General features: G+C 40.1%; 5 protein-coding genes across 9 annotated transcripts; 2 read left to right on the top strand and 3 right to left on the bottom strand.

Moving 5' to 3' along the window:
• Nucleotides 1-55: 55 nt before the first annotated feature.
• Nucleotides 56-7195, bottom strand: LOC135942184 (uncharacterized). Its single transcript, XM_065488218.1, has 15 exons — nucleotides 6963-7195; nucleotides 6671-6900; nucleotides 6460-6604; nucleotides 6179-6397; nucleotides 5604-5791; nucleotides 4741-5177; nucleotides 4404-4677; nucleotides 3399-3556; nucleotides 3255-3339; nucleotides 2948-3169; nucleotides 2588-2849; nucleotides 2155-2537; nucleotides 1594-1901; nucleotides 738-1536; nucleotides 56-481 (listed from the first exon to the last, which is right to left on the bottom strand). The coding sequence occupies exons 1-14, from the start codon at nucleotides 6963-6965 to the stop codon at nucleotides 1259-1261; spliced, it is 3192 nt and encodes a 1063-aa protein (XP_065344290.1). The 5' UTR covers nucleotides 6966-7195; the 3' UTR covers nucleotides 56-481; nucleotides 738-1258.
• Nucleotides 7196-8705: 1510 nt separating this feature from the next.
• LOC135934882 (voltage-dependent anion-selective channel-like) lies at nucleotides 8706-10528 on the top strand. The gene is made up of 6 exons (XM_065476910.1): nucleotides 8706-8814; nucleotides 9211-9412; nucleotides 9472-9592; nucleotides 9650-9877; nucleotides 9940-10151; nucleotides 10214-10528. Exons 2-6 carry the CDS (start codon nucleotides 9214-9216, stop codon nucleotides 10303-10305), a joined length of 852 nt encoding a protein of 283 aa, XP_065332982.1. The 5' UTR covers nucleotides 8706-8814; nucleotides 9211-9213; the 3' UTR covers nucleotides 10306-10528.
• A 278-nt stretch (nucleotides 10529-10806) lies between these two features.
• CSN4 (COP9 signalosome subunit 4) lies at nucleotides 10807-13138 on the bottom strand. Its single transcript, XM_065476909.1, has 9 exons — nucleotides 12982-13138; nucleotides 12554-12647; nucleotides 12303-12382; nucleotides 11980-12235; nucleotides 11814-11928; nucleotides 11568-11757; nucleotides 11335-11505; nucleotides 11062-11286; nucleotides 10807-11004 (listed from the first exon to the last, which is right to left on the bottom strand). Exons 2-9 carry the CDS (start codon nucleotides 12631-12633, stop codon nucleotides 10871-10873), a joined length of 1251 nt encoding a protein of 416 aa, XP_065332981.1. The 5' UTR covers nucleotides 12634-12647; nucleotides 12982-13138; the 3' UTR covers nucleotides 10807-10870.
• Nucleotides 13139-13575: 437 nt separating this feature from the next.
• LOC135934878 (protein lin-54 homolog) lies at nucleotides 13576-18095 on the top strand. 2 transcript variants are annotated; one of them, XM_065476902.1, is made up of 10 exons: nucleotides 13576-13730; nucleotides 14630-14839; nucleotides 14902-15096; nucleotides 15156-15551; nucleotides 15607-15723; nucleotides 15830-15952; nucleotides 16007-16329; nucleotides 16394-16631; nucleotides 17118-17320; nucleotides 17616-18095. In XM_065476902.1, exons 2-10 carry the CDS (start codon nucleotides 14642-14644, stop codon nucleotides 17800-17802), a joined length of 1980 nt encoding a protein of 659 aa, XP_065332974.1. In that variant the 5' UTR covers nucleotides 13576-13730; nucleotides 14630-14641; the 3' UTR covers nucleotides 17803-18095. The 2 variants fall into 2 exon arrangements, with proteins under 2 accessions (XP_065332974.1, XP_065332973.1); XM_065476901.1 differs by having other exon boundaries at nucleotides 15830-16329.
• On the bottom strand, nucleotides 18087-20100 carry LOC135934880 (uncharacterized). Of its 4 annotated transcripts, none has more exons than XM_065476907.1 (2): nucleotides 19968-20100; nucleotides 18087-19417 (listed from the first exon to the last, which is right to left on the bottom strand). In XM_065476907.1, the coding sequence occupies exon 2, from the start codon at nucleotides 19394-19396 to the stop codon at nucleotides 18119-18121; it is 1278 nt and encodes a 425-aa protein (XP_065332979.1). In that variant the 5' UTR covers nucleotides 19397-19417; nucleotides 19968-20100; the 3' UTR covers nucleotides 18087-18118. The 4 variants fall into 4 exon arrangements, with proteins under 4 accessions (XP_065332979.1, XP_065332980.1, XP_065332976.1 ...); XM_065476908.1 differs by lacking the exon at nucleotides 19968-20100 and adding an exon at nucleotides 19899-19921; XM_065476904.1 differs by lacking the exon at nucleotides 19968-20100 and adding an exon at nucleotides 19588-19739.
• Nucleotides 20101-20355: the final 255 nt, after the last annotated feature.

Genomic DNA, 20355 nt, shown 5'->3' with positions numbered 1-20355 from the left:
TAGGCAAAAGTGGCATTGGCACGTGTCCAAAGGACCAATATAGTGCATTCCAGTATTTGCAACATCGTAGGGTTGAATTGAAAAAGGTAAACATTCCTCTTTCAAAAGCAGTGAATACAAACGGTGAGTTTCATAATTGAAATCCAACTGTTCCGTAAAAGAAACATCTTCGTCGCCTTTAGAGGGGCACTCGGAATGCTTTTTGATGTTGTGATCAGTGTTGTGGTCCAAATTACATGTAAACACGCAGAAATTACATTTTATCTTTTTGAAGTCGGGGTCGCAATAAAGTCCAGATTTCGCCATCTCAAAGCGGTCCACTCCAAAGAGCCAGTTGAATTTTCTCGGGTATGTAAACAATCGGTGCATGGCGAATTGAAGTTTCAAGCGACTGTAAACTGGTGCAGGCACTGTGCTTTGCAATCTCGGCTCATTATTGCATGCCATGATTTTCGAATTGCAAAAGTGTGTGCGGGGAAATCTATAAAATAATGAACGATTATAAGTTTTACGGTTCTTTGCAAATATTATTTATTTCAATGATAAAATATGAAATTATTCGATCATGCTCTCTCATTTAAAAGTGAAATTTGAACAAATTAAAAGCAAAATTGGCATTTTCCTAAAAAAGCTGTGGTTTTAGAAATTGTTTTCAAATCCACTTGCAAGGCAGAAATTTCTACTTGCGCATATTTAATCGTACTACGCTATAAATCACCCTCTTAAAAAATGCTTACCACGCGTGCTGATTGTTAAGAAGTCTGGAGTTACGAAAATTACATCAGTATAATATATGTCTGACATCAAAAATGTTGTCGGTATTAGTAATCTTAACTTTTTTCTTTATAAATAGGAAATTTTGCTATTAGGATACATTTTGTTGTCCCTATGAAAGGTAAGAAATTTAAAAAAAAAGTCTAAGGCTTTTATTCTGCACGAACCATACACAATATAAATATACAAGTAAATGAGGCCATCTAGTGAGAACTATCGTACTAAAATATATGGACGGTGAAAAATGAAAAAATCCTTACACGTTTTCTTAAATGAAAGTAACTGAGGACATTCAAGAAAATTGATTTAACACTTCTTTTCGTTTTATTTGATTTAAACTAAAAAGGCTTAAATTGAGGCAGTAGGCCCTAATTTATAAAATTTATGCAATTTTCGGTAGATGACGAGAAAGAGCATAAAAAATTAAAATATATGTATGGCATTTTAAATACTGAAAACATTGTTAATTTATAGAGGGAACGTTTTATTTCTTCTTCTTTGAAATTTTCGCACACTTTTTGTTCAAATCGGCGATCTCCTGTCTGACTCCCCTCAGTTCCATGATTGCAACCTTTGCCAAATGCGCTTCTGGAGCTGATGGTGGCTCGTGCAGTAGAATTTTTGCAGATTCTCTCAACAATTCTTCGCACTTTACGTATTGGTTTCTAACATCAGCCACCCACGTTGCGCTTGACACTTTTGAGACTTTCTTCTGTTTGGCGAGGGCGACCATTGGAGAGGCGATCTCGTAAAGAGTTATTCCTGTTAAATTTTGCCATGTATTATATTTTCATCTGAACAAATAACAGAAAGAAGTACCTCTCAACCTAGATAGAGGTGGCTCCAGTCTCTCGATGACAGGTAAAAGAGACTGACAAATTTCAAGTTTTCTTGTTAGCAGCTTGGTTGGAACTACCGGTCCTTCATCCATGATCTGCTCGCGATACATTCCAGAGAGCGCCTGCTTCAGCTCCAGCATCGCAGCGTGATTTTGGTGCAGGGAGCGAGAAAGTTTGGCAAGAAGCTCTTCCATAGCTAACACGTCCGTTTGGTCAACTTCGAGCAATTCCTTTTGAACACCCACCAAACCTGCTCGCACAACTGAGCCGTCTAATGTTTTTTCACACCTGTAATTTTGCCATTTTTTAAATATTGCTGAATTTTCGAAATAAATTTTGTGTGTCCTATCATATTTTTTTATTTTTGGTTGGACCAAGACGACGACTTAATTATCCGCGCTTTTTTGTGTTGTAGAAAGGCAGGCACTGTCCAATTTTTTGTATTTATTTGTTGTTAAATCCTTTATTATTTTTATTTTCATGAGATGCACAACGTTTTTCCACTAATTTCCTGAATTAATTATTAAAAATCATAAATTACCTGTCACATTTCCATTTTGCCGCAATTGGCTCTAGCGGGTTGGTGCATACAACTGATCCTGGACATTGTTGGTCGCTGCACCTCAAAGAACTGAGGTGAGTGCCCAGTTCAGTGGGGTCGGTGCAGCGCGTGCACTCGCAGGAAAAGTATTTTCCGTGCCTCAGCCGCTCCCTCCGACCCGCGGTGCTGATCAGAGTGTCTGTGTAGTTATAAAAGACGGCCTCCCCGGCCGCGATTTTGGCCGCAGCCTTAACAATCAGCGTGTAATTGTCGCCTATCGAGAGGTGCGTGTTTGCAAAGCACGAGTGGGCCATGAGTGCTGCATTTGGATACACGCCGCGAAGGCTTTCTGACCTGCCGGTTTCATCAGGTGGACCTCGCACCTAAATTGCATTTTTCATCACTTGTTTCTTGTTTTTAGTTAAGCTCGTACCTCAAAAGAATTCACGTCCAAAATTGCGCAAACCCTCTGTATAGCCTGCTCAGGGATATTCTTGAGGAGCTCATGCTTTTGGAGCACTTTGACCACGTTTCGCTCGCACTCTTCCCATGCGCCTGATTCTTTCCGCGCGTCCATTTGCGCCTCTAACTGGAAGAGTCCTCTGGGTTGATTTAAAAAGCAACGCATGGGCAAAATGCACTGCCAGTTGCCATCGTCTTTAAGCAGGAGAGGTGCCGAATTGGGCAAAGCGTTTCTAATCAACATTATCGGATTACAATTTTTATAAAACTTTTTTTATTTAATTTTTAAAAATAAAAATTTGTTTTTATGAAAATGGAAAGTTATATTTACCTTAGAGCGTCACATTCGTTCACGTGAGCCGGTAGTTTTTCACACTGAGGCCCGCAAAGAAGAGCACAGCCACAGTTAGAGCACACATGCGGTTCATTTAGGCCAACTGGTCGATGACACCCGAGACAAACTGGAGCTGACTCTGCTTGAGGGCCGACGACCAGTGGTGTATCTTTTAGGATAACTTCGCCTTCAGAAATGTCCCGAAATGCCACTAAATATCTATTTTGCGAGAAAAGAATGCATTGGTAGCACTACTTTTTGTAATAAAATATATTTTTAGTAATATGAATCCGCCAACACTCGCCTTCCTAACTCTGGGGAGCGCGCAATCCGAACAGGGCAGATAGCATCCACGCCATTGAGCTCCTCAAAACGTTTCTCCTCGATTTCTGTTAGAAACAGAGCTGTTCATAATTTGTGTAAAAACGCTTTTAAATCGATTACTCGCCTGAAGATAACTCAGTAGCAACTGACATTCTTAGGTTCTTTTCCAGCAAACTCGCAAAGTGCTTCTGATTAGATGAGTAAGAATTGAACAGGATTTGCCTCATGAAATTTCTAAACACAGCATCTCCACGCCGTCCGTTGTCTGCATGCCGTGTGCATTAGTTATTTTCAAATCACCCAGCCGACGACTAATTTTATCTCGCGCGTGGCACGTGTTAGCCGCGCATCACTGTATTAATTCTATATACCAAGACACAGAGAGCTTTAACAGGACGAGCTCTCCAAATTTCGTATCAAAGAGATGCACGACTTAAGTGTGTGCGGTTTATGACTGTGCTGCAGAGCAATTTTTATTCTACCGTGGCGCTCCATTGTACTTCATAAGGAAGCTCGCAAAGTTTGAAGCTCCGTGTCGCCAGCAAGCACTGGACGATCGATTTTATTTGGCCTACATTTTACCTTCGGAATGGATCATCTCTTGAAAAGGTCGTGAACTTTGAGGATATTGAATTGAGAGACACAGTGAAGTGCTTCTAAAGTTCTAAAAGGTTATTTTATTTCTCTAACATTTTTCCATACTTTTAAAATAAAAATATTTTTCCGTTCAAAACGACAAATCTTATTGTTAATTGACTAAAGCATTCACATGCTAAACTTGTATAATCGAATTCCGGTGGTGATTCGTAATGTAGAACAGCAAGAGAAGTTCGAAAGAAAGCTCAAATCATTTGTGTACCGGAATAAATTTTACAATATGAATGAATTTCAAATGTGATGATACTTAATACTGTGATTTATGTATGTATTTATGTTTTGACATGTTGGCAAATGTTCAAACAGCAATAGATGTAATTACAACATTGCATCGAGGATATATGCAAATAAATACAATTCCAATTCCAACAGTCTATATTATTTAAGTGCGGTTTATTGCAGAAGAATATTTTCACTCTAGTGCGCTGCTCTTAAAATTCACTCTTTATAGGAATTATTTTAGGATAATCATCCCCCAATGTGCTTGTCGCCATCCACAATATCTATTTGCTGGGGCAGCATGGTTATGGTTTGCTGCAGCTGTTGCAAAGAAAAGCAAGCTTGCGCGGCCAACTGGCCTTCCATTGATTCAGGGTCCTCTAGGGACAGGATTTGAACGGCTTGGGCTAGCACTTGTTCCGCCTCCTGCATTCGCGTCAAAAGAGCCAAACCGGTTAGGGCTTTCTGCTGATAAAGGCTGCGCGCCAGCATGATAAGCGGAGCGTGGAGCTCGTACAAAATCATTCCTGTGAAGAAAGAAGCAACACTCATTCTAAAAAGTACTAGCATTCAAAGACCTTATGACCAACCTCTCAGTCTGGAGAGTCCAGGCTCGATTATGTCTGCAATTTGGAGCATGTGACGGCATAGCTCGATTTTTCTCTCCATCAGCAGGTCAGGCATCTCGTCGAAAGTGTAGTCCAGTGCCCGCCCATAGAGCTGGCTCAGGGCGTGTTTTAGGGTGGTCAGGTGCGCGTGTTTAGGGTGCAGGAAGCTGTGGTATTTTTTGATCAAATGCTCTCTCATTTCCACGCTTTCAGGGTCGAGGTAATCCAGCTGATTCTTGATTATTTCCATGGCCTTCATTGTGTCCGCGTTGGACATTTTGAATTCGCATTTACCGCATTTGTAGTCTGATTCTTCGTTTAGTGGGTTTTCAGCTCGAACCCATCCCCACTCGCACTTTGGACATTTAATTGTGCTCAAGTTGGAGCCAAGCTCTTCAGGATCAGCACATCTTGCGCACCTGTAATAAACAGCGTCACAATATAAACTGGGGCTAACATTATTTATGACTTGATTTACGACGCTAAAATTGGTCTCTTCATTTAATTTCAAACGTTATATATTTTCGATTGATTCGTGATAGGAAAATCAAAATAATTCGATTAGCCATTCTCATGGTCTAAGCTACCAGAGAAGCACTGGTGAACAGCGGGTTGCGTCCTTGAACTGGCAGGCGCTATTTATTTTCTATGCGGTGGAAATATAAAAAGACTTAACTCTGCTAGTTCATGGATTTACAATTTAAACTCCCTCATTAGGGCCATCATTATACGTATAAACTGACAGATAAAGACATCAATTTAGATTTGAACCGAACCGAACTCACAAAAAAACGTTGTTTCTTATTTTACATCCATACTTTTAAGTCATGATACTTAATACTTACTGGCATTCAAAATATTTGCTAAGTTTGAGGTGCTTGCGCCGCGCATACGTAGGTTGAAGTGTGTGCGTGTAGGTTGAAAACAGTTCTTCGCCCTTCTTCACAGGAACAGTGGTGCGAACCTTTACTTTGTAGTCGGAGCTTATGGAATGAGATGTGTTGGGCACGCAGTTGTGAGACAAAATTGCCAGCTGAAATTATTAAAGCACTTAATTAAAGAGTTAATTATCGCTTAAAACGTAAAATAAGAAATATTTATCAGTTTGGAATTTTTATTTAAATAAAAGGTATGTTATAATGGAATTAATGTGTTTGTCATACTGATTACAATGTTCGTGCCCGCCTGCTGTGAGATAAAATATATATGCCACGGTGTGAGAGAATTCGTTGAACAAACAAAAAGCTCTTATTCAATTTACACCTGGAGGCACACGCTTTGGCTACACTTTACAATAGCTACAGTTCGCTTGTGACGCAGTATACCCGAAAGGGCTTTGCAATTGATAAGGAATACGAGAAATTCCAGAGTCGGTTACCTCTAAATGAAAATGCTAGTCCGAAGTTTCAAAGCAATTTACCTGCGGATAGAGCGCTCGTACAGCGTTTCCCCCGCTGACACTGGAACGAGCCTCAAACGCGTTTACAGCCAAAATGCCGCAAACCTGGTGAATTTGCTCCGCTGTATATTTGCCGGTCAATTTGCACTTTTCAAGCAGGAAATTCACAATGTTGACCTGGTCAGCTTCCCAGTCAGCTCCTCCTCGCCGCTTTTCAGAATGGCTTTCCATTTTTACGACCTAGTGAGAATTTACCCATTCAGTGAATTAAAATTTTTTTATAATAAGCTGTTAATATTTACCTCATCATTCCACCTTTCTGATCCGACCGAAAGCAGCAATCTCAGCGGAGTAACGCATTCTAGTTGAGGGCAATCTGCGGTCGGGTCCTCCGGGGGTGGTCCAAATTTGACATTTGCAGACGCAAAAATGGCACATTCAGCATCCCTATAAGGATATAAAAATCGAGACTTAGAAATTGTCAGCCCGGATTGAGTTCATCATAAGACTTACTTGTGAGCTGGAAGGTCCGCACACTCGGGTCCGCACACAGGCCAGCCGCATCGGCCGCAAAAAGTGTCGCCGGCGACAAGGGCCAAGCAGCCAAGGCAAACTGGAGGAGTGTGATGCTTAGGCCCAACGACTGCTGCAGTTTCCTCGAGGAACTCCTCGCCAGCTTCTAATAAATCTCTCGCGGCGACCACATAACGACCGACCTCGTCATTGCACTTCACTTCATACGCCTGCATCACGGGAGAGTTTGAAAAAATATTTATTAATTATGTGCCTTGCTAATAGATCTTACCATTTTTCCTATATTGATGAAATGGCACTGCAAGATACTAGTTCGTCCAAAATATTCAATTGGTGTGTTTGTGGTATCTCAATTGTAGCTTTAGTGATGCTGTTTGAAGTCTGCCCTCTTCATTGTTAAGTCGGCCTTTATATAATGCGAAATCAAGTTCTCGGTTAAACCAGAATGTTCTAGTAGACTCTTGCTCAGTTGTTTTCACAACTCAAAATGTTGCTGCAGTAGTGGTTGATTGAAGTGAGTGATTTATTTTTGGTACAGCCAAGATCATCTAAGCATCGCCCATGGCGCGTGCTAAAAATAAACCGTGCAGTCCCAACAAGTTCAGTGTTCCAAGTTTCAGCCAGCCGGTTGTAACCGGCATGTTTAAAACCGGAATTTTCCGGCATGTTTCAGCCGGATTTTTCCGGATAATCCGTCAAATGGTAAAATTCAATCTTGAAAACAGGTTCTCTAGGGTAAAATTTTACGGGGAATCCGTATTTTGGCGTTTATTTTTTCAAATTTTAGCTCTTGTAAATTTTTTAGAAGAGCACAATTTATAATTAAAGCTTAATAAATTTCCTAGCAGGGACAGCTAAAATTACGAATTTTCCTAGTTTTTCAAGAAAATGTGACACACAATATCAAGGATAAATTCCCCCCACAGCCAAAGTTTTCACGCCACCTTTGGAATTTTTCGGATTGGGGCCTCGAGCTAAGTACCCAGGAAACAGTGGTCCATGAGTTCTGGAACGAAAACGTGTCCTATGTATAAACAATCGTTTTAGGCATTTTAGGTTTTAAACCGGTTTTAACCACTTTCATGTCATTTTCCGGAAAAATCCGGCATTTTGCGAACACAGCATAATTTTTTTCTATGCACATAATAATTATATTAAGAGTAAGCAGTATTTTTCTGTGTGACAGTTTCGAATCTTTTCGTCTTGGTTTAACCGGTTTAACTCTTGATCTCGGCAATCAAATACCATCAATTCTATAAATATTGCTGAATTTTCAAGAGCCAAATGGGCATCAACGGCTTTTTAAAATGATAGTTCTTTTCTTGACAAAACTGTGTATCACGAAAATAGGGAGCACAACGTATTATTTATTTTGCGATTTTATCTGAATTGTCTTTATAATAAGCGCTTTTTGTATAACATATATTATATTTTTTAATTATTCCCTTCCAAATTCCAAAATCTACGAAAATTGTTAAAAAATAAATATCTCTTTCATTGTGTCTGCGAATATATTCGATTTCCTGACTTAGTTAGTTAATAACAAGCAACAAAATTAATACTTTAATAGCAGAGAAACCTATTGCTATATAGCTATATACATTTTTATTATTGACATTACGCATTAAAATCTAATTTTTAACTAGTTGAAACCACGCCCTAACATATTTTTGGATCACGTATTTCACAAAATTATTTTATGGTAATTAATAGGATAAATAGCAAAAAATTGTATTAATTTAGAATTATCTATACTGTGTTAACCAAAATGCAAAAAATTTGCATCCTACTAAATTTTTAAACTTTTACCGCGCATTTTTGGAACTTATTGATTATCTCCGTCATTTCTGTTCAAAAGCATTTTATCATTCATTAGTGATCTTCTTTAGGTAACGGTACTGAAAAATATTATCGAAAAAATATTATGAAGTTAAAGTAAGTCTAATTAGGGACAATTAAGTTGTTATTGTTATCAACTTCAGTGACCATTTATCATTGACGGAAATTGTAGCCCCGCCCACTTTTAACTGCAGGACGTTCTCTCGGCACCATCTTTGATCACAAGAAGGTCGTCTGTGCGCCACTCTTCTACCGAAAACTTCGCTTTTAACCCATAATATCAAGTAAGTGCTGATTTTAAAGCTTGTAACACTCGAAACTTATTTATATTTGAAAGTGTTTAACGTCTGCAATATAGTGTGGTTTCAAAACGGCCTAGTTTTCTGCAATGTGGTGCATGTCACCGGCAAATTTGCATTAGTTTTCGTGTGTGATTTTTTTTAGCGCCGTGCAATGAGGGCTCCTAAAAAATTGTTAACTTTTTGGATTTTTTTTCTATGCCTAGCAGAATTTCATAATCTTAAATGTAAGAACATCGATACTAAACTGAAGTGACAACGTTGGGCTTCGAATGACGTAATGCGTGGGACATATTAAAGGAATTTGCGAGCGCCCCTCTTTTGACAATCCATTAGAGTGATCTCAAATCGCGAGTGATGCAGTTTAATTTTTTCCCTTAGATAATGGCTCCTCCCACTTATGGTGATCTTGGAAAGGCTGCCCGCGATGTTTTCGGCAAGGGCTACCACTTCGGCGTCCTGAAACTCGACGTTAAGACCAAAACTCCCACCGGCATCGAGTTCAGCTCAGGAGGCTCTCACAATGTCGAGTCTGGCAAGGTTGTGGGAACCCTTGAGAGCAAGTACAAGAAGTCGGAGTATGGTGAGAACAAATTCAAATTAAAGTGTGAATATAGATTTGATTTTACTGTAAATTTAAAGGAATGACCTTCACTGAGAAGTGGAACACAGACAACGTCGTCGGTCTGGAATGGTCGGTGCAGGACCAGCTGGCTAAAGGACTCAAGCTTTCATTGGAGTCTAGTTTCGCCCCTCAGTCTGGGTAAGCTTCAGCTGGACTTTTATAGCTTGTTGTACTAATTTTAATTTTCAATTGTAGCAAGAAGTCTGCCAAGGCTAAGACCGAATACAAGCACGAAATCCTTTCCTCCAACTTTGACGTCGACCTTGACACGGGAGCACCAGTCATCCACGGTGCTTCAGTTTTCGGTTACAATGGCTGGCTAGCCGGCTACCAAATGTCTTTTGACACTGCCAAGTCAAAGTTGCTTAAAAACAACTTTGCCGTTGCATATGAATGCAAGGACTTCGCGCTGCACACCACTGTGTAAGTTCAGATAGAATGATCAAGGACGGGTCAACCATATTTCATTAATTTTAAATCAACAGAAATGACGGCAACCAGTTCAACGGATCCATTTACCAGAAGGTTGATAGCAACTTGGAAACTGGAATTCAGCTTTCCTGGGCTGCTGGATCGGCTAGCAACACCACCTTCGGAATTGGCTGCAAGTACAACCTGGACAAGGACGCTTCTCTCCGTGCTAAGGTCAACAACAGCTTCCAGGTTGGCTTGGGCTACCAGCAGAAGCTGAGGGATGGTAAGTCTTAATCTGCCTACCCGTCTATTAAATAAGCGTTCACACACATTTTTTTGTCGCAGGAGTGACCCTAACTCTTTCCACTCTCATCGACGCCAAGAACTTCAATCAGGGCAGCCACAAGGTTGGCTTGGGTTTGGAGCTGGAAGCTTAGGCAGTTTGATGTTAAGAAATCTCCTCCGAACGCAGCCTAAATTTCAAATCAGTCTGTATGAGGGAATTCAGCAAGATTGACGCAAGTATTAGGACACAAGAAATCTCCCTTACATCGTGTTTGTTGTGCCCTAAGTTAAGGAATTAGCCCAACGAGGGGGAGAGTAAAAGAAAAGTTGTAGCCCTGCTGTTAAATAAATCAATGCTTAAAACATGTTAAAACATTCACTGCATGTAAATTATGTCAACTACATTCCCTCCCTTTTGCAGTTTTTGCTGGACACCTCATTTTCCTTTGAAATTAATATCGTCAGGTGGGAATTCACGGCTTTTAGTGAAAGATTTAGTTTCTATTACATTGCCAATAAATGCACACATCATGAAGTGAACGCTGTTGCCTTTGTAAAAAACACCGGCTTTTGCTGCAACCTTCATGAGTAACAAATTTGTATTGTTATGATTGTGTGAATAAAATAAATCACAGTAGAGTGAAACTCAAAACTTTCATTTGGAGATTTTTGCTGGTGTCTTTATTATAAATTTAAGAGGGGACATGATAATAGGATTTAATGAATCATCTGTTCATCCATGGCCTTGGCCATCCAATTGCCCTCGACGTTGGAAACTTTCTCAATGATCTGGTTAACCTGGTAGCAGAGCGATTGGATTTGCTTGTCCCAGGTTGGAAGGACGTCGCGAGCTAAAAACAAGAGCATCAAAATTGCTAATGTATTTATGCAGCAAACTGGGTGCTCACTCTCGAAATGGACAATCGAGTCGATTTGGTCAATGTATCCATTCATGCGACCCTCTGTGATCATCTGGCTGGCAATCTTTTCGGCCATCTGCGGATGAATTTCCAGTAGGGCACCAAGTTCTTCAAATGTAATGTTGTTGTAGAGTTTGCTGGCTGAGAGCAGGTTGTGTTCAATGACGGCGCGGTCCAGGATGGTAGCACTCCCACCCTTGCCGTAACCGTAATCTATTAAAGAAGATTAAAATGTAGCCTAATGAAGCTTTCAAAACTCACTGTCAGCAACAACAGCCTTCTGGTGTGCAAGCAAAAGGTTCTCAAACTCGGACAACTCAGATCGTCGAATTATTCTGTCCAAGTACATTTTCTCCAAAATGCTGAAGGCGGGGAGAGTTTGGCATCTCTCGTCTTTGAATAGTGTTGCTAGCATTCTGCTTCTTTGCTGGCCTACACAAGCAAAGAAGAAACTTGTTAACAATTTGACATGCTGAGAAATTTTAATCATTGACCGGCAGACGCAAGAATCGTGCATAGCAGGGCATTCTTCAGTGCAGTCAATCGTTCATCTTCGTGGATTATTGTTTTATATGACAGCTCATTGTATCTCTGGGCTGCCTCGATAAACTTGCGTCTGTAGTCCAGCACTCTGGCGTAGCAAACTTTGTACAAAATTTGAAGCTGTTGGTCTTTGGACTCAGCCTACACAAAAATTTCATTCAAACGATTGTTGTTTCAGTTTTAAGCTTAGGTTGAACCTGAAGGAGTGATGCTCTGTTTATGAAAGCTTCAGCTTGAACGGGATCGTCATCCTCCAGATAGAGACGGGCAATCTTCAAGTAAGTCTCTAGTTTGTACTCGACTGAGTATTGTCTGGAATAAAAATTAATAAGATCAGTTTAACAACGTGCGTTTGTTACTGACTTCTGTCCAGTTTCAAGTGGAATTCCAACAAGCACATTGGCAGCATCTCTCCAGTTTTGATTTTTTTCATAGATTTCAGCTAGGTGCTGACGGATGCTGGCTACTTGCTCTTCGAATGAAATCACTCTTGGCTGAACTTTATCCAGAGTAAAGTGAGACACATTTTTTGATATCTCCTCAGGAAGTTTTTGAAGATGACTGCAGACGTCAGTGAGGAGTTGTCGTGATATGACAAGACTCACATTTTCATTGACAACTAAAACAACATCATGAAATAGCATTATTTTTTAAACTATCCCTGTCCGCATGTTTTTAATTCTCACTGGCTTCAATGAAAGCTTTCAGTCCTTCCACCAAATCTTCTCCTTGGCCAATTAAAATGTTATCAAGTATTTGACGGTATCTGAAAGGTTTTAGTTTTAATAAATTCAACAGAAACATTTTGAAATGATAGTTTTATAGTGGAAAAATTACACTTTTCACCATGTTTTTCGCCTCCCATACTTTTAAATGGGGACTCTCAAAAGAACTGGCGAGAAGTGTAACCAACCGAAACTGTAAATATATTCCATACTTTTCGGCCTGGTCCTTGTGAGTTCCACCAGCGTTGACAAGGCTTGAAAGCAATTGTCGAACATTCGTCTTTGTGTCCATGTTTGGGGGCACTCCTGGAGCAAAGCGCAATTAAGTGAAAATATTTTCAAGCTTAAAACACAATAACATAACACGCTGTGTATGATACATTATAATTATGGAAAAATTACATTTTTCGCCACCCCTACTTTTATTATGGGATTCTCATAAGAACTGGCGAATTGTGTGTAACCCGGCAGAAACTGTAACTTTATCATATAGATATGGCAGACTCACCATTTTCGCCCAACTCACACTTCTCGCTAGGATAGGGATTAACATTGAATCTTCCCATCAGAGCGAGAAGTGTGAGTGAGCGGAAAGTGTGAGTCCCCCATATGTATACATATATAATAATTATCACCTTACAGTCTTTATTAATAAAATCGGTGTGCTATTAATTTGACTTTGGTCGCGCTCACTGGTCACTTATAGTTGTTGTTGTCCTGTTTAGGTGTTTAGTTGCCCGTCCAAGTCCAATGTTGCTCAATGTAAGGAATGTAAGTTGTTATTGAGATTCAACACACTCTTACCAACTGTCCATCGTGGTCCAAGATACTAGGAAGTTAGGAACCGATGTAATTATATTATATTTATATATATCTGTGTACCAACTAAATAAAACAAGCAGCAGCTTTCAACCAATAAAATTCGCCCTCTTTGCCTGTCAGTTTGTTAACTCGTTGCTCATTGGCCTCTCGTTCTCCGTCAGCTGGCTCAGATTACCTAATTGTAAGCTGAATTTTCGAATTCATAATATTTTTCCTTCATTAAGCGATTAGGAACATGTATAAATCCAAATTATATTTTATCCATTTTTATTGAATGCCATCTTATACGTTAAATTAATTAAGATTCCCAATTCCATTCTGTAAAAAATACACGAGTTCTCTTCTTACTTTTTATACTGTCTGCTGTGAACAAACCACGGAACCAACCAATGGCCTTTGAGCATCGTGATATTGCTCAACCAATGAGAAAAGAGCCGCGAGCTCAGTGCATAGTGGATCCATTATGGTGGGCGCGTGATTTTGAAGGGCAGATTTGACTTTAGACTTATTTTCCTGAGGATTTCGTCTCTAAACCGAATTTTCTCAGCGCAGAGATTCTGAAGTTCGGTAAGGATTAGACATTTTATCAATTATCTGTGCCTAGCAAAGTATGCCTGCAGAGAAATCATTGAAAAATTTTCGCTCTAATACTTGCGGCTACACCCACATTGCAGTAGCCTGGTAAACAAACCTTAGCTTCGCACGTTTAGCTCTTAAAATTCAGGCTGTCTAGCCTGCGATCACATCATATCAGATTTTTTGTAAGATTTTGACCAATTTCAAGTTTTGCCGATTCACCAAACACCGAGGATAACTCTAAATCGAAAGCCTCGCGGGGGACTTATTTAAAATTTCCCTGCTTAGCTGGCAGAAAATGGCGCGTCATTTCGCTCGTCAACCGCTTCATTTGAACACCAAAATAATTTCCAAATTATGAACGTTCCGTATTAAGCCTCCCTGAAATAATGAATCCATCGTATTCTTTCGTTCTTTAAGAGTTTCTTGTTATTGATATCTATTTTTCAGCTCGTCTTGTTTTGCCCCATTCGGTGCAAAAATAAAGGCTGATAGACAAATTCAAAAGTTCAAATTCAAACGAGGAATTCAATATGGCGGCACATTCTCTGACTAATGGGATAATTCAAATATTGGATATTTTGGAACGTGCGATGGAATACACACATTAACATGATTGTGTTGAAATATAATTATGCCATCTCAAAATATATGAAATATATTATTAGGCTCCGTGCTACTGAATAGTGTTATACAATGTTATAAGGGAGACAAAATTTCTGGAGTGAACATCACGCTAAATAATTGAATAAATGTTTCATAATTTTATTTGCAATATTCACATTATTATTTCAAATTAAAGTATTGCAGATATTGCTCAGACATAACATTCCTCCTACATACGCTGGCTCCAAATTGCTTAATTATCAGTGGCATTGTTAATGTTTCAGAAATTGCCCGCAATGTCAGACCAAATTTCCGCGAGTGACCTGGAGTCACTTGTGACCTTTCATCCTGATCTTGGAAAATTAGAGCCAGATGATGAAGAAGTTTATGAGCAAACAGAAGAAATGCTTGTGGAGCAGGATCATGTGCTGGAGGAAGAAGTTACAGATTCATTACTTCAAGGGGTTGTCATTAACGATAGTGGAGGCGAAATTGTAAGAAACAGTCTGTGTCTCAGCTTGAAAATTTGAAATTAATTTTCCAATCGTGTTAATAGATCACAAGTGACGTCGCAGAAGGTATTGAGCAAGGAACTTACTTATTCCTTCAGCAACCGCATGATTTGGGAAGCGCACAAATTATTACTCAAGCCAGACCTTCAGATGGTAACCTTATTCATCTACGCCCTATTCCTTCCACATCAAACAAACTGCCAACCATCAGACCAGCACCCGCATCTCCTAAAAAGCAGGTAGTTTCATTTGATAAAAAATTTAACCTTCTTGCTAATTCATGCAAAACTCATTTCAGAATTTTACGAAGCTGGTGATTTCGGGCGGAACCACCAAGTCTCCAATTATGATTCCCTCATCTCCTGGCACACCTCAGCAAATCAAGCTTATTGCGGCCAGTCCTACGCCTGGGCCCAGTGTGCAACGGATATCACTTTCTCAGGCACAACAAATGGGCTTTCTTGGATCTAGCAAGACACTTGTCTCTTCGACCAACAACCAAAACCTGAATTTGCACAAAGTGGCCTCTCCCAGAACCATATCAACTCCGAAAATTACGATGATCACCCAGGGACAGAAGCCGCCAGCCAAAATACTACCAGCTCCTACTCTTAAGCCCATCATTAACACCCAGCCATCCTTTGGTGTCAAACAGATTGCTGCCGGCACCCAGAAAGTCATCATTCGACAAGCTGTAAGCCATGTTTAATACTAAAAATGTAAAAGGATTTAACTAATTTTCTCAACAGGGAAGCACAAAGTCGTTGAGCTCATCCCCTGGTTCTACTGGGATGATCAGAATTCCTGCTACACAAAATATTATTAGTGCCTCTGGAGATGGCATTCAATTGCCTGGAAACAGACAGGTGTGCACTAATCAATATTTAGTAATATTCCAAGGCTGGAGTCATAAGCATTTTAGGCTTGATAAGTGGTGTTTTGCGATGAAATTAATTCAATGCTTTTTTTCAGTTTGTCCGTATTGTCGCGTCTCCAAATGCACCGTCAATTCCAAAGGCTACAATGGTGCCTGTGAAACAGAACGTGTTGGCTGCCTCGCCAAAAGTTGTGCCTATCGCTCCAGCGCAATCGATTGTAAGAGATTCGATAAAAAATCAGCCAGGCTATTCATTCGCAGCCAATTGGCAGCAATTGTCAAACAAGCCACAGAAAATCATTGTGCCTGCAACAACAGTCGGCAGAGTGAGTCAGGTCTCCACTGCAGCTGTCACTCAGCTTGGTGGCACTCTAGTTCCCACTGCTGGCGGAAACTTCATGGTGCTACCCACCCAAATTTATGAGCAGCTTCAAAGTGTAACTCCGGTGTCCGCTGAGATTAAAATAAAACCGGAGCAAAAGCTAAGCCCAAAGTCTCTCCTCGACGCTCGAACTGCAAGTCACGCCAAGCTGGCTCTAGAGACAAATTTGAAAAGGAAGCCTTGTAATTGCACCAAATCTCAGTGCTTGAAATTGTAAGTACCATTCATTTCTTCATTTGGATATTTTATTTTAACAATGTGCTCAATATACTCTTAGGTATTGCGATTGTTTTGCAAATGGCGAGTTCTGCTTCAACTGCAATTGCAACACTTGTTTTAACAACTTGGAACATGAGGAAGACAGGCAACGAGCCATACGAGCGTGTCTGGAAAGGAACCCAGCCGCTTTCAAGCCAAAGATTGGCAAAGCGCAGGCTGGAGATGAACGAAGGCACAACAAGGGATGCAACTGCAAGCGGTCTGGTTGCCTGAAGAATTATTGCGAATGTTTTGAGGTAAATTTTTCTGTCATATTGGTATTGGTTGGACAAGCTTATCTGCTTGAATTTGGAAGCCAAAACGGCCTATTTTTCATGGGCTCAAAGTTTGCGATTTTTGAAATGGGTGATTTTTTTCGAAGCGAATAATATTTTCCAGACAGAGATAATTAAAAAAACGTTGTGTTCATGCTATACTTTAGAAGCCAAACAGTTTGCCCGTGGTGATCAACTTTGTAGGTTAGAGATTAAGGTCAAAATCAAAACATTCTGGCATAACATACATGCATAACATTTTGATAATCCTAAATTTCCAAAATTTGGCCTATGTGCACGTGGCAATATCATTATCAAAATTTTTCCTCGTGTGAGAATATCAATTTTGAAATAAATGTGGAGAAATCATGGATTATTAATTTTGGGCATTTTTTTTTTCAAATTTCGAGGGACTTAATCAGAACCAAATAATTAGATTGGAACTCGTTAATCATTAAGAACTTGCAGGCCAAAATTCCCTGCACACACATGTGCAAATGCGTCGGTTGCCGCAACCTCGAGGACAGTGAGGAGCGGAAATTGGACAGAGAGAACGTTGTGCTCGCTGCCGGTTTGAGGGCCAGGCAGCAGCATTTGTATGCTGCAAGTAGAGCAAGACTCACCATGACAAAGCGAGGAAAGCCACAGTTGGCGAGTCAGCATCTCACAAGGTGTGTATCACTTATTCTGCCAGGCTGTTCTACTGACTCTTTCAAAAATGTTTTTAATTCAAATTTGAGTGAGTGAAAGAGGGGATAAAGCTGACTTAAATAATTTTGATAAGCATGGTTCGGTCAAAAATTTGATAAAAGTTCAATAAAGTGTAAATATCTTTGTTTTTTAAACTTTTATCTCAGATCACTTTTTAAGTATGTATGTTTGCTGTCCTAACTTTTAAGTAGTGATCTATATAACCTTGCAGCTATTTGGCAATGAGTTTAACTAATTTATTTGTGACCATTGTAGACAACCATTCGGTTTCATGAACCAACGACTTGTTGATGCCACTTGCCAGTGCTTGCTGGCGCAAGCTCAAGAAGGGGAATCCATGGAGATGGAAGATGTACAGATCGAGCAGAAAATACTCCAAGAATTTGGGGAGTGCCTCAAGCAGTTCATCGAGTGCTCAGCAAGTGTGGATCATAATTTGTAAACAATGTTATCAATAATATTTTAATGTTGAGGTACAACTTGAGTAGTGTTCAGAGTAAGTTCAAATAAAACCTATTGTCAACTTGCTGTGGTCTCAAGATTAAGCGAAATTGCTACTGTTTGTTTCTTAGTAATACTGCAGATTTGAATAGATAACCCATATGATTTGTACAAAATTTTGAATATAATTGGAAGTTCGATTTTATAGTGATTTTTATCGAATGTCTCGGAATTTAGGTTAAAATCAAGACTTGTGTCATTTACAAGAAATAATATATTCACAAATTTAGGAAACTGATGTTTTATTGTATACACCCTTAAAATTTGATAAGCTTATTCTTTCTTGGGCCACCCAACGCGACTGCAGGTGCTGGTTTTTTCTCATCCAAATCTTCAATTGAGTTGTAGTTTCCTACGCTGCTCACTCTCACCGTCTTCTCTTGACGCTCCTCTACCAACTGCGGACAGTCCCTTTTCAAGTGGGTGACGTCGCCACAAATTCTGCATCCACCACCTTGAGGATAGAGTCCCCTTGGATTGTCCGGACACTGCCTTGAAATGTGTCCAGACTCGCCGCACACGAAACAAGTGCTGAACTTGAAGTCATTCCCTTGGCTGACCTTGCACTGGGGACTTTTGTGCTCTGTGGAACCACACTTGAAGCACACTTCGCATGAGCCGCTTGACAACTTCGGGCAATCAGTCATCATGTGGCCTGCCTGTCGACAATGGAAGCACACTTTCTTCTTTTCCCTGCTCAAGGCTTTCTCTGCCCTCCTCCTCTCCAGCTTCATGGCTTTCCTTGCCTCTGCTTTAGGTATACCTTCTTTCAGCATTTTCTTGTAGAGTTCCCTAAGCCTGGCCGCATCTTCTTTCAGGACAGGAAAGCCGTCATAAATCTCAATTTCTATGCTTCTGCCATCAACAAAAATGGTTTCGGATAGTGGTTTTCTTCGCTTGGGGTCAGTTCCTTCCAACTGCTTTTCGGCACGTCTCTTCTTAGAAGTTGCCTGGTTTTCAGGTTTGGCGAATTTCTGTCCCCCAGAAGAAACTAAATTGTTTCCGATTGCACCAGTTTTCTTGGACATATCAGGTTCTTTTTTATTTTTCTTTCCCTTCATCTTCTTTTTTGAAGCAACAGTAGAGCCACCATTCGCATCAGGTGTGATCTTTTCCATTTCAGCAACCTTGTCCAATTTAGGAGAAAATCCTGATGGACTGGCCAATTTCAGTTTTTTCTTTCCTACAGTATTACTTGATTTTTCTTTGGCTGATTCAGTTCTTTCGCCGACATTTTTCTTCTTTTTCATTTCGGGCTTTTCAACGGCTGAGCCTGCTGTATCACTCTGCTGCTCCAAGTAAGATGGTTTCAATAATGCGTTTGAATCAAATTCAGCCCATTCACTGATTGGTGCCTCCTTCTCAACTTTTTTTGATTTGACCTTTGCGATTTTTTCTTGGATTTCCTTTGAAGACTGCGAAGCAGATTCCTGGTTTTCAAGGAGTTGCTTCTTCATCTCTGCCCAAGAAGTAGCTTCTTCGACGACCCGAGCATTGCTTGATTTGGAACCAGTTGCTCGAGCAAATCTCGTCATGATTTATTGTGATTGTGGTGTCTGCAATGAAAATTACAATATTTTATCAATGCAACGTGAAAAATGTGGTACATACATAATTTGGTATGACTGTATGTATAACGCGTAAAATATATTTAGATACATTATTTGCTAACATTATAACCATAAAATATGATGTGTATACATAAAAGTTAAAAAAATGAACTTACATACCAACTTCCACAAATTAACCAAATTAAACTGAAAATAATCTATTGCCTCGTTTCTTGCTAAATTCCAAACGCACAGAACAATCCACGCAACATGTGAGTGGGAGTGAAGCGTGCGTGTATTCTACATTCTCTATCATTGATCATGAAAATGAACCTATGGCCATAGGGCTTGCGTAGTTAAGAGCCGATTGGTTGATAACAGAGAGCGCGAAAAGGGAGTGATACAGAAAAGAACAGCTGGGTTTATAATTTGTCTTGAAAAATTGACATGAAATACATAAACAAGCAGATAACAAGGAGACTAAAACCTGAAGTTAGGGAAAAATTAGCACATTAAAAGTCGGAAGAGCACGGAAGGAAATCGTCAATCGTCTCACTTGCACTTCTTGCAGAATTCCAATTCCACCAGCAACTAGCCCTAAGCCCGCTCCCTCCCAACTTCCAAGGCGCGAGCTTGAGCAGAGCAGAGAACAAGCCAAGAAGTTTAGTAGCTTTTCGCCGAAGGCAGGTCGAGCGCTGTTTAAATCCAATCAGACAGAGACCGCAAACGCACAAGCTTGCCACTTTTCTCCTCCACCTGCTCTACCTCTTGTTCGCGCTACCTCTGATTGGCTGAAAAAACCCTCGTCCTGCCATTGATGAGTGGTTGCAGAACTTCTTATTGTTAATGTTAGTTTTGTTAGCTTATGTTAGTCTTGCCCACATCACCTTATTGTTAGCACTTTTGAGTGAACAGGACTACAAAGAGTACAAAGGCTAGGGCTG

Source organism: Cloeon dipterum, chromosome 1 (genome assembly GCF_949628265.1).
Source record: "Cloeon dipterum chromosome 1, ieCloDipt1.1, whole genome shotgun sequence".
NCBI classification, from domain to species: Eukaryota; Metazoa; Arthropoda; class Insecta; order Ephemeroptera; family Baetidae; genus Cloeon; species Cloeon dipterum.
The sequence above is the reverse complement of the archived record's forward strand: the minus strand, read 5'-3'. Positions and strand labels throughout refer to the sequence as shown.

Bases quoted from the DNA above. Each gene is read 5' to 3' on its own strand.
- LOC135942184 (XM_065488218.1), bottom strand. The intron at 2,850-2,947 runs GTAAATATAACT...AATGTTGATTAG, and splicing joins AACGAATGTGACGCTCTAAG to AAACGCTTTGCCCAATTCGG. The intron at 2,538-2,587 runs GTACGAGCTTAA...AATGCAATTTAG, and splicing joins TGGACGTGAATTCTTTTGAG to GTGCGAGGTCCACCTGATGA.
- LOC135934882 (XM_065476910.1), top strand. From the start codon at position 9,214: ATGGCTCCTCCCACTTATGGTGATCTTGGAAAGGCTGCCCGCGATGTT. The intron at 9,593-9,649 runs GTAAGCTTCAGC...TTTCAATTGTAG, and splicing joins AGTTTCGCCCCTCAGTCTGG to CAAGAAGTCTGCCAAGGCTA. The intron at 10,152-10,213 runs GTAAGTCTTAAT...TTTTTGTCGCAG, and splicing joins CCAGCAGAAGCTGAGGGATG to GAGTGACCCTAACTCTTTCC.
- CSN4 (XM_065476909.1), bottom strand. From the start codon at position 12,633: ATGGACACAAAGACGAATGTTCGACAATTGCTTTCAAGCCTTGTCAAC. The intron at 12,236-12,302 runs GTGAGAATTAAA...ATGTTGTTTTAG, and splicing joins GAAAGCTTTCATTGAAGCCA to TTGTCAATGAAAATGTGAGT. The intron at 11,929-11,979 runs GTCAGTAACAAA...TTTTTATTCCAG, and splicing joins CCACTTGAAACTGGACAGAA to ACAATACTCAGTCGAGTACA.
- LOC135934878 (XM_065476901.1), top strand. From the start codon at position 14,642: ATGTCAGACCAAATTTCCGCGAGTGACCTGGAGTCACTTGTGACCTTT. The intron at 15,552-15,606 runs GTAAGCCATGTT...TTTTCTCAACAG, and splicing joins AAGTCATCATTCGACAAGCT to GGAAGCACAAAGTCGTTGAG. The intron at 15,724-15,829 runs GTGTGCACTAAT...GCTTTTTTTCAG, and splicing joins AATTGCCTGGAAACAGACAG to TTTGTCCGTATTGTCGCGTC.
- LOC135934880 (XM_065476907.1), bottom strand. From the start codon at position 19,396: ATGACGAGATTTGCTCGAGCAACTGGTTCCAAATCAAGCAATGCTCGG.